General features: G+C 41.3%; 1 protein-coding gene across 1 annotated transcript in view; it reads right to left on the bottom strand.

Annotated features, from left to right (window-relative positions):
* Positions 1-237: 237 nt before the first annotated feature.
* Positions 238-12275, bottom strand: part of esama (endothelial cell adhesion molecule a) — a 50780-nt gene continuing 38742 nt past the window's right edge. Inside the window, exons 2-7 of the mRNA XM_041952975.1 lie at positions 5776-5927; positions 3584-3785; positions 3268-3423; positions 2744-2866; positions 2379-2511; positions 238-1433 (exon numbers count right to left, since the gene is read on the bottom strand). Of these exons, the coding sequence (XP_041808909.1) occupies positions 893-1433; positions 2379-2511; positions 2744-2866; positions 3268-3423; positions 3584-3785; positions 5776-5927 (1307 nt within the window). The 3' untranslated portion in view covers positions 238-892. The remainder of the gene's footprint in view (positions 1434-2378; positions 2512-2743; positions 2867-3267; positions 3424-3583; positions 3786-5775; positions 5928-12275) is intronic.

Raw genomic sequence — 12275 nt, forward strand, 5'->3', positions numbered from 1 at the left:
CAATGTCACACATTTAACAGAAAATAAATACCATATTTACAATTTCAATTCTGCAGGCAACTTTAAATTATTACAACTCAAGTGTGGACTCAAGTATTGGCAAAGTCACCGTACTGCAGTACTGAATAGTGCTCAATATTATAAGAAGCTTTTGCTAATCTGTGTTTAAAGAATTGAGTCTAAGAGCATTTCATAAACTGAACCACCGACAGAAGTACAGCCAAAAAAAGGATTTGGAATCTTTATCATATGTATAATATTGTCTTATCTTTCTGTCCATAAGTCTGCTGCAGCAATACACTCATCTATCACACCCAGTTCTCATTAACTTCCCTTTGAGCAGCTCTCTCTGAACAGTACTAACATAATGTGCTTAAACTGGTTTTGGTCTTGAAAATTCTTCCCTTAGGTAGTTTTTGAGTGAAGATGATTGATGAGGTACAACAGACCTGCATAACCCTCTTCGTACATGAAAAGCCCACCGTGATGATCCATTTGCTGTTCATCAGTATGGCAGGGGGAAAAATACAATGTAAGGTTTAAAAGCTACATTTGAAATAAAAGATATGGTAAAGTAGAAAATACCAGACAAATGTATGAAAATCATATCTGTACATAGTTTGCAATGTATACAGTGCAGACAGAATATAAAAGACGTAAGTATACTTGAAGCAAGTAAACAGTCTGTGTCTGAAAGTCTTGCCATGAAGCTTCTTGGCGCGAAAGCAAGCATCATACGTGAAATTGACCTTTTCATCTACAATAATTATTTGCTAGATAGTAATTAAAGCGTTCCCTTTAAAAAAATCAGCAGCTGACCCTTGACCCAGAGTGAAGGGACAGTGTTCCAACGCTTTTGTCAGCAGCACTGCTTTGCCAGTGCTGGCTAGAGTTAGACCAGAGACCCGGCCTGGTTCTGTGCAGGAACCATGATGGGCACCCCTCCCATGCGGGTGATGTTGGAGGCTGTGACTGTGGAAGTGGGCAGCGGGGGCGGGGAGGGAGCGGCCTGGAGCTGCGGCTGAGGCTGGCTGTAGGTCTGTGGCAGCACCTGAGCCTGGGGCAGCTGAGCAAAGCGCTCTGGTCTTGGTAGGGAGCTCCCGTTGGTGCTGGCCTCAGAGGAGACCGGCTGTCCACGTGGCAGGGTGGTGTTGTTGTTGTAGCTGTAGTGGGTGGGGGTGGAGGCTCCGTGATGACGGGATGGCCGGTAACCGGCTGTGCTCCCCGTGGCGGTGATGATGGAGGCTGTGTCCGAGGGGGGGCGCTGGGGATACTGCTGCAGGTGGTGGTGGTGGTGGTTGTTGTGGTGGTGGGAGGGCTCTTTGTGGTGTGGGCTGGAGGCGATGGAAGACAGGGTGCCATTCTTGGAGATAATATCTGAACCCATGCCACTCTTTGCCCAGGACACACGTTTGGGAGCCTGAGCGTCCTCCCTGCAGGTGGACAGAACATACAGTCAGTTTACTGTCTACAGCACACAGACGATGTGGGCCCCACATCTGAAAGAATGTTGTTACACTAATCTCCAGCATTTTATTTTCATCCCGCAGCTGTTACTTGTGGCCACGGTGACAGCTGTTTAGTAAAAACACATAGTCTTGTGCTTGTGTCTTGTCTAAACTGTCCCTTATAGTACACATACATACTGTGCATGCATAAAGAAGACTTAGCGGTCAATTTTAAAAATGGACCATAAACATGCACACACACACGCGCACACACACATGCAAGTGCGCACACACACACATGCACACACCGAAGCGCAGAACAGTGTGAGCTTAAACTCTTCTTCATGTTCTTTTCCAAATGGACATGTTAAAAATAAACACAATGTGTTCCAGGAAACCACTCGTCTCACTTATATTTTGAATGGCCCAACTAAGTTTGTTGTTGTGTTGCTACATTTTACACAAGCCATACGCATAATTACATCCGGAATTGTAGCTGCTGGTTGGCAAGATTTTTTTTGGTGGGACTAGAGCTGAAACGATTAACCAAATAACTGATCAGCTGACTGACAAAAAAATAAACCAGCAGCTCTTTTGATCATCAAATAGTTTTAGTTTAATTCATTTATCTTTATTTCATTGCTATGGAAGGCGTATGCCCTACTATTACTACATTATAAAATACTATGATATATTCTTTCAAACAACATATTTGAAATAATAATTTTCAAGTGAAGTCTACTCTGAAAAGAACTGCTACAAACCTGCAGTTTATGGTGACAAACAGCTGTTTCCCTCATATGTGCATATGTATATTGTTTCATCACCTTGTATAAATCTAAAAGGTTCTGGGAAACATGAGCGCCTTCATGTCAACACCTGTAAGTACCAGTGATACAGGCTTCTTGGAGGTCAGCCACTTGAACTCACTTGATTTCATTAGCCATGTCGTCCTCATTGTCTCTCCGCCTCTTCACCAGGAAAACGAGGCAGAGGAGGAGGAGGAAGATGAAGCCAACCACTGAGCCCACGGTGGCGCCAACAATCATCCCCACATTAGTGGCTACAGGAAGAATCATGGGACACTAATCAAAAAGGCACATATTGTATGTCTACAAATTGTACATATTGTTTTCGGGAAAGTTGTTTCTGTTAAACAAATGTCGTAAATGAGTATGTAAGAAAGGAATTTTTGGATTATAAATTTGCAAATATGGTTTTAACAACAAAAAACATCATTTCCTAGTTATATGTACTGTATATAATGGTTGCTTGTGTTGCTGTGTGCTACGTACAGGTGACGATCTCCAGGTTGATGAAGCAGCTCTCTGATCCGGCTGAGTTGCTGGCTGTGCACACATATTTCCCTGACATGTTGCTGCTCAGGTTGCTCAGCTTCAGAGTGCCGGTCTTTTCATCTAAAACAGCACAGAACACGGAGGATTACGGTCAAGCATGCTTACATATTATTCCATGCGCACACATGGCAACATAAAATCAGACTGCAGATGCACCCATGGCTTCGGCATATTCGACTTTTATTCATATTATGCTCTTCAGATGACAATTCATCTTTAATTTCCAGTATTGGTTATGATGTATTATAGACAAGAAAAATCAGTTCAGGGTCAGTCCTTTACTTACAGCCCAACATCCAGTTTTGTCAATTGTGGAAAATACTACTACTATTTCATCAAGGAGTTTATGTAACCAGTGCAAATTCTGTGTGCATGAAGTCAATTATTGTTCAGCAACTCGAGCAACACAAGCAGGTACATGAATCTTCCTTCTGAGTGAATGATAATAATCAGTTACTCACTGAGCATGGGTGAGAAGAAGACCTCAGAGGTGGGGCTGGTTTTCCTCCACTTGTACATAGGAATGGGCTTCCCAGAGCTGGATCTGCAGCTCAGAGTCACATTTCCCTTCAGCACTGGCTTCCCTGATAGAGAGCACTTAGGAACAGCAGGAGGGACTGAGACGAGAGGATTACAAAATGTTTATTTTGTTAGATGATACAACATAAAGTATGGAATTCAATCTTTCTTAGTCTAGTTTTTGATGTAAGACGAACAGCATATATAACTATAGTGCAGGCAAGAGGAAGTAAATGTGTTGTTTTCTCTGTTTCCTACCCTTCACATCCAGACTGAGCTCAGCAGTGAGGCCAGGATTATCAGGAATGATGATCTGGCAGAAGTAGCGTCCTGAGTCAGACTCCTGGGTGTTGTTGATGTACAGTGACACGTCGCGTGAGGGCATGCTGGTGGTGAAACCAACGCGGCCCTTGAACTGAGAGCTGCCCACGCTCATGGAGCCTTTGGTGTAGGAGATGATCTGGACAAGAGAACACAGAGCCAATGTCAGATGCAAAGAAACAGGAAATACAAGAAGCTTGCAAGCACACAGTTCAAGAACATGTGTGTGTTTGTGAACGCCAGATGAAGCAGCCTCATAGCCATCCATGTCAATATGATTATATGTTATCCTGGGTCAAAAGAATCAGAGGGAACTTTAATCCTGACATCTCTTGCCCAGAAAATTGTGATTGTTTGGCCATGGTCGAACATTTGGTTTAATGCACTACAGAGTAAACTGAGTAACATGCAACACAATTGGAACTCCACAGATAAATCTTCTCATGGAGTCATGTACTGCACATTTGTGGCTCATTTCCATCAGCCCAGGGTTTACAAGACTTGAACTGTGTCACCAGTTTTAGGTTGGATTTGAAGACATGTTGTGGACCAAAGACAAGTATTGTTTGTGCATCTAATCCTGATATATCTTCTTCCTCTGTGCCATAGAGCTCCATTGTTGTCCAAAAACTATTGAAAACAGATCAGTGAGCCAAAGTGCTACACTGGGTGACATGTTCCTTCCTGTCCATGAACACACACATGGTCATACATACAATGCACTGCTACTGGAAATAATATTTTATAATAATAACAATTTTGCTGAAATCAACAGCATGACTTGCTTTAGTTTGAAGAAACGTACAGTGCCAGGCTGTTTTGGGAAATAATTTAGCCAAAGAGTGAATATCATATGATTTTCAAAGATTCACGTCACTACAGTATATTCCAAAGGGTTTGGACCTGACGGTCACTGACAGGGCAGAGAAGTCAGAAAGCGCTGAGAGACGGACGAACACATTGTTGGTTTTGTTGGCAGTAATAAAAGTAGAGAATATTGCTGCCTTTTCCTTTAAGTTGAATGAAGGAAGGATAGGTTGGATGAGAACAATTACTGACAACGGCATAAAACTTAATCCTGAATGTAGAACTGGCTTAGAGCTTTGAGACAGAGGACCTCAGGTTAAGGCAGTGTGGTCACTGTCACTGTGAGTGTTAGTGCACATAGGCCGATTAGTTGAGACGTGAGAGACAAAGCAGCCCCATGACGTACAGTGAAAGCAGGAAAAAACAAGACTGAACTGTTTTGTTTTTTGTTTTTTGTTTTTTTAAATTTCAACTCGTTTTGATTATCTCACATTAGCTGCTGGACTGCACACCATGCAGATGGCTATGCATCACTGTACACACACACGAAACTCTCTAAAGAGACTGTGGCATCTAGGTTTGACTTTGAGGGAGAGAGAGTTTGTTCTTTTGATTCATCTTTTTGGCTACAAATGACAGAAAAGCGATCAGAGTGAGACACTGGATGGCCGTCCAGGCATATGAAAAAAGCCTCTCTTTTAATCAACTGTGTCTTTCCCAGCTCTCTGAGTCCTCTGTTCCTCTGTCTTCTTTTTGATTGTTATCCTCTTTTGGGTCGTCCATCTGTACAGCCCAATAATCTGACCTAGGCAGATATGTAAGCTGAGCCACGGTCAGGTCTCTAGATAATGTGTAGAATAACAATGCAGGGCTGTTCAGCTGGGCTTGTTACGCAAATCCCCCCTGCTTCATTTCACGTGTTACCACAACAGTGACTTCATAAATCATCTCATTTATGATTAATTAAATAAAGGTGTTTTTGTGTGTGTGTTTCTGAACACAGAAAAACATTTGTTACAGTATTGTGCATTAAGGCAGTGAAGAAACAGTCCTTGTATGAAAGCTTTAAGACATTTTTGTCTTGGATTAATTTCTAAGGGTTTACAAAGAAAGAGCTTTGCCAGATTAACAGTATAAGAACGGGCAAACATCCTTTCTAACTGTAATCCCACATATTATAGCCACAGAAGGCAAAGTGAAAAGATTTTACTGCTGGGCTGTAGATACTATATTATACTGGACATGGAGGAAGATATGAGCAAACATCATGTCGATGTTTTCCACATAGGACTGTTTGTGAGATCTTCCATTCAATTCCTTACCAACTGGGTGTTGTTAGAGACAAAGTTCCAGAGGATGGTGTTGGTGCTCAAGTCACTGCCTGGCTCTGTGGTGTACGAGGCCCTCAGCACAACCATCTGACCCTTGGTCACATTCATACTGGTTTGAGGCATCTGGATTTGGGCCCATATGCCTGGATGGAGGAAGGAGGAAAGGGAATTGAAGAAAATAGAGTTTCAGTGGGATCCTTCTGCAAAACTGATCAGGTTTTCATCCATACTGATAAAAAAGATGTTCAGTAAAACTAGATTCTTCATATGTTGTGTAGAAATGTCATAACCACACATATTTAGGTAAATTATGATCTGGCCCAACATTATTCATTCATTATTTATAACAACAACTAAAAAAGAACAGTGGTGACATGCCATGAATGATAATAACAGAATCTATTTATTAAGCATTAAAAACTCTTGCATGAATGTCATAAGAAAATATAGTTATTAAAAATTTTATAGAATTTATCAGCAGCTTTCCATCAAGTATTTAGAGGTAACAGACAGAAACATCACGGAAGTCAATTCATCATCATAAAAACCTTTACAAATGCTGTTCCTACCAACCAGAGTTGGGAGAATATCCATGCAGGTGAGCGTGTGTGCAAGTTAAGTCTTCATAATTCTACAGTACACATCTTCTGAGCTAATGCTTGTCATCAAGCTACAGTCAGTCCAGCAGCCATCCAGAACTACAAGAAGACAACCCGCCAGTCAGCATGTCCACTGAGCTTTCAATTTTTCATCTCAAAATGATTTGAGCTAAGGGAATTACATGGGGCAACATGTGATGTTGATACGTGACGTTGACATGAGACCAAAAAAAAAAAAAAAGAGAAAAAACTGGGAATAATGCAGACGTGCAGTAATCATCTGGAAAAAGACTAGAGGCACAGTACAAATTCAAGTGGTTTACATGTCTCTAATATTGGTATCATCATCTTGATGCATCTTCTTATTCGTCATCGGTCATTACTGGTTGATCATAGGGAAACCAGTAAGGAATAATGAGTCTTATTGCAAAATATCCCTAATACCTTGAACATTTAGTTCACTATCACATTCAGTATCCCAATTCAAGGTTAAACATAACAAATAACATAACAAATAACAAGCTCATGAATTCATCTGAGGCTTAAAGTGGTAAAGGAAAAAGACAGAGTTGATTTATCTGGAATTGCCTGAAATTCACTACTGTGGTGAGGGGCTCATTGGCAGGGTAAACTGTAGTGTGCATTATGGCCAGAGAGGGGCAGCAGAGAGCCAAAGCACATCTGTTACTGACCGAAGAAAAATAATGAAATGCACTTTCTGCAGGTTTATATTCACATATTTCCTACTGAAAAGCATTTTATTGGTGATATCTACTTTAAAATCATTCAGCTCAAGGAAAAAATGACACTCACTCAAGTGCACTGACAGTGCATGTTTGACTGAGGCAGTAGTTGTTGATGCTCAGTGGCATTGTCTCAGATGAAAGCTGAATGATGAATAATTTTGCGATGGATCATGTTAATAAACAGAAAGCATACATCTGCCCTTTTACCTCTCTGTCCATCCCAATACGACACACACACACACACACACGCACACACACACACACACACAAACACCCTTTACCCAAAATGCTGCACTCCAAAAACATTTGTGATTTTAAAGCCACATTTCTTTAAACACTAATGCACCATGCATACTGTATTCGCCTACTTCACTGTAATGCAACAGGGAAAAGCAAGTCATTCCTACTAATTAGTACCATTATTTAGGTGTGACATTTGTCACTGACAAGAATATTTCTTCATGCACAGGAAGTGATGCAATGAAATGTAAGTGCAAAGTCCAGTTCAAAAGTGTGAAGTAGTGCTCTGTCCGGACTCATCAGTGATAGCTGAACCTCCTCAGTACTCGTGCACCAGCTGGACACTACAAAGAAGAAACTTGGTCTACTAATGTCATGGTACATGACGTCTGGGTATTGAAGTCCCCAGTATTCAAAGAGGTGCTTGCGGCTTGCTGCCATTTGGGGCCACCAACTTTCAAGTTGCCTAGTGCTGCATTAAAGTCACAATGCAACTACATTTTATAAGTGTCCCGCTTGCTTAACCTGTGCTTTTCTCTGAAACACAATATTAGGGTAGTAACAATGAAAATGGTGAACCAGTAGAAATCAGCCAAAGCAACTACGGTGCATCCCAGCATCGTCATGAATTTCAAGTCACTTTGTTTCCGGTCTCTACCAGCTGCTGAGAAAAAAAGCTGTGTCTTTTGCTGCTAAATGCTCCACTATGTCCACCAGCTAGCGTCTAGCTGTGTCTCTGTGCTGTTTGGTGCTGAGCAGGTAGGGTACAATAGGTTTTTAGAGCCGTTTCTCTAAAAGCAGCTGTCTGCTGCAGACAGAAATGGTGCTATGACAGCAGTGAGACTGAAGTTGTGGCTGGACAGCTAAACAATAAGCTTAAACTCACGATAAAGCTCCGTAAAGATGAGGGGAGCAGCAGATTAAGCTTATAAGTCTCTTATGTTCATCACTACGAGTGACTGAATCCTTTCACATTCTTATCTCATTGTAATTTTATACATTGTTGTTAAAAAATATCAATTACAGCTGCTTTAATATTAAACAAGAATGTACATCCTAAAAGACATCAAGACATCTTGTCTGAGAAAAAAAGCTTTGGAAATAACAATCCAATCTGCTTTTGCCTGGTTTTAAGAAAAAATAGAAGAAAGATTCAATATTCAGTGAATGATCTCATGTTATTTCCAATGAAAACCTCTGACGCTCTCTCGACACAGCTGAAAGTAAAACTACAACAATGCGCCTTGTAAAGAGATCTCTGCTGGGGGTAGATGTAGGTATCAGTTTCTCTGTCACTGTGGAGATGGATGGAGCTGATTAGTGACAGTGATGAGAGAGACAGAGAGTGTGTGGGCTATACTCCTCTAGAAACATTGTTCTTCTAGTAAAGAGTCATGCCAATGAAGACATAACGATAAAGACGGAGGTGAGGAAGGAGATGGATGAAAAAAAATGAACAGTAGAAGAAGGAAATGTGCTGAAAGGGAGGAGAAATGAAGTACAAGAGATGGCAAACAAGAAGAGATTCACTGTGTCAATTGGTCTTTAGACACTAAGAAGATTTGCTGTAGCAGTGAGAAGCAGACCTCTTGTCTGGAGAGGTGCTGACTGATGGATGGATCAGTGGACATGTAGAGATGATAGAAAGAGGCTTAAACATAAACATAATGAGTCACTGTGGAGCAGCTCTCTGATGATTACAGTAAGCCTGTAAAAGATTCCACTGAGAGGCTGCTGAAGTCTCAGAGAGGAGGGTGGGTGGATGGATGGGTGGCTGGATGGGTGGGCACTGACATAAAATCAGAATCTCTGGGACAAGGATGCTATGACAGACAACACAAGTCAATCACAGACCTGCATTCTCAAAGCAACAGCGAGTGGGGCTTGAATGTTTGGACAATTAGTATATATGTTACTGTAGGTCAGTGGATTACAGGAAAAGACACCTATTTATTTCTGTCCATAGGTAACAAAATGACTACTGGCATCATACAAATTAACACGTTGTGTCTTTTAATTTTAATCAGGACAAAATCCAAAGTGTAAAAAAGTGTGGTTTTATGTATGTGCCAGACCATATCATGACCTGCTTCCTGTTTTAGAGCTAAGCTGAACGAGCCATATCCTGGCTATAGCTTCAAGTTTAATGGCCAGATAGAGTGGCATCAATATTCTCATGTAATTCTTGGCAAGAAAGCAAATAAGCATATTCCCCAAAATGTTGAAATATTCCGTTAAGTGCGTTTGTGTGGGTTAGAGGGATTTTAGAGGTTCAGTTATAGTGGATTCACTGTTGTGGAAAAGAAAATGCAGTATTTTGTTTGATAACTGCAAACTTGTGACCTGTAGTGTGCATGCAAGACTCCCCAGCAGGGATCATCCACACACCAACATTTCATTGGGGAAATGGGCCAAATCTTCAGCTCCTCATTAGTGTGGATGGGCTGCTCTTTGTGATTTAGCCCGATCAGACTAGAGTATTTTTTTCCTTCAAAATCTTGCCAAGTGCTGCTTTAAGAAGATTTCCTGACAGAAATCCTTGCTGATTCCAATGAGAGTACAACCCACCAAAGGAAAAGATGAATGAAGGTATGGAGAGATGGAAAATGAAGGGATGAATGGAGAAATGAACAAGGCCACAGGGATCACATTCAGAACATTCATTCCTATTATTAATTTGGTCAGTGAGTGAGGCTTAATATGTCCCACTGTGGCAGGTCTGAAACTCACTCTGCAGGCTTCATGACGACTGGCTTTAAATATTCCATGGTGACTGATGGCTGAGCAGATGGGAGTGAGTTGGTTCAGTGTGAAGAGAATGAAGGGAGCAATGAGGACTGGGTGGGTCTCACTGAAGGTAATGGGAGAATTTCATTAAGTCTGATTTAACAAGGTGTTTCATTATAAGGTAGACATGCTTTTATTCATCCTTCTACCTTTTTATGGGATCAACCCTTTGGGAGGCGGGTACTTGGATCCAAGCAGTAGTTCCCAAACTTTTCATCATAATAATATATATGTCGGGACTTTAAACAATTTCTGGTCGAGTTTATATTTTAAAGTGAGCTTACAGCTTTCTTTACATTCTTGTATGTCATTTCTAACAGCAATATAGTATATTTGTAAAAAATGCTAAAGACGCTTTCTAGAGGCACTGTTGTGGTTTGTCTGTTCTGAGCGAAGAATGACAAAAAATGCCAAACCACAGAATGTGATCTCTTGCTAATCCTTTTTGACATATGTTCTATTGGAAACAGTACAAAGACAATGTCAAAGACATGTTTGACCTCATCAACTTAATTTATTTTTGTAAATATTTGCTCTGGAATTTGACTCTAGCAACGCATCCCTAACAAGTTGGGACAGGAGCAACAAAAGACTGGTAAAGTTATGGCTGCCTGGACCATCGACCGTCCACAGTACGTACAAATGCGCAGCTGTGAGTCAGAGGTGGTAGACTGCAGCACGGGAGCACCCCAGGGCACCGTCCTCTCACCATTGTTCTTACTCACCCCCCCCCCCCCACCCCTTGTGTGTTCTGAGTAAATTTCTCTTGTCTTACCTATCTGTCTGGGGGATGGTATCATGATTGGGTATGAGCATCCTGGAAAGACTCAGTTGTTCATATGATGCAAGGACGGAGCGAGGTTCACCACTTTGGGAACACATGATTGTATAAAGGGTGTTACTACATGGACTTGGGAATACTATAAAACTACCATCAGCAAATAAATTGTGAGATGCATTTAGAATATTTTTTTAAATGTAATACTATAGCCTGTCAGTGTCAGTGTCCTGTGTGGAGGCTCTCCAGATAACAGGGGAGAGAGTCCTCCTGTAGTAACCAAAGGTGAACATGGTAGAGGAAATATTCATTGCAGACCCACGTCAGGATTACAACACCCAGACTGGCTGTGCGTGCCAGTGAAAACAGAAGTACACACAGCTGATGCATTATTGGATGTAGTATTGGACGCAGCAGTAAAATCTGAGCAAATCGGCCACACATTACTCATGCATCAGTATGTGTTGAATTCAGTCTCCTAGAAAAAATACAGCACAGTCTCAGTCATGTGAATGTATTTATGGTATGTTTCATGAGCCAATACATCAGTGTTAAAAAAATCCGATGGCACTGTTGTCTAACTGCTTGGTTGAGTGTATGAACCTCATAGCCAAGTGTATATTGTATACATGAGTGAGCACTATGGATCCCCGACAGAGCCAGTTCTCTCCCTTGATCAAAATATGCTGTGTGTGTTTCTGTATGCGCAAATCTCCTAATTACAGGAAAGACTCCAGATTCAGCATGTTTACCTCTACAGGCCTCATTGTAGATAAAGCAGAAACCAAGCAGCTTGATGACAGTGATCTTAACTAGTGTCTTTCATGCTAAAATGATGGGTGGAGTGGCCGGTCACTTCCTCTGACAGCGTTATCAGCTACTTTGAGTAAACTGCTAGAGTGAAGGAGGTACAGAAATAGATGGATTATAACAATCCCGTACGTAAAATGTTACTAAAATTCTTGCATCCTAATTTCAAAAACATCTGCTTATAATGTTGTATGTGAAGGAAAGTGCCTCAGGAAAAATCAGACTCTACAGCAACATCATTAAAGAATCAGAGTAAAGAGACGAGAGGACGACAGCATGAGAACAAGAGTGATGAAAGGCAGAGGAGAGAATGGGAGACGATGAAATAATCTGGATGATCAGCAGTGAGAAGTAGTTCAGTGTTGCAAAGACGTCCCCATGGACTCCTCCCTCTGGAGGATGGGTGGAGAGGTGATGCTATGCTCTCTAATGCAGATAATCTACTGATCTACTGATTGGTGGTTCCTCTGTCATCAAAGTAGAAGAAAATATGTCTGAGAGTCTATCAGGAGTTGGATCAAATGACAAAGG

Source organism: Chelmon rostratus, chromosome 14 (assembly GCF_017976325.1).
Source record: "Chelmon rostratus isolate fCheRos1 chromosome 14, fCheRos1.pri, whole genome shotgun sequence".
NCBI lineage: Eukaryota > Metazoa > Chordata > Actinopteri > Chaetodontiformes > Chaetodontidae > Chelmon > Chelmon rostratus.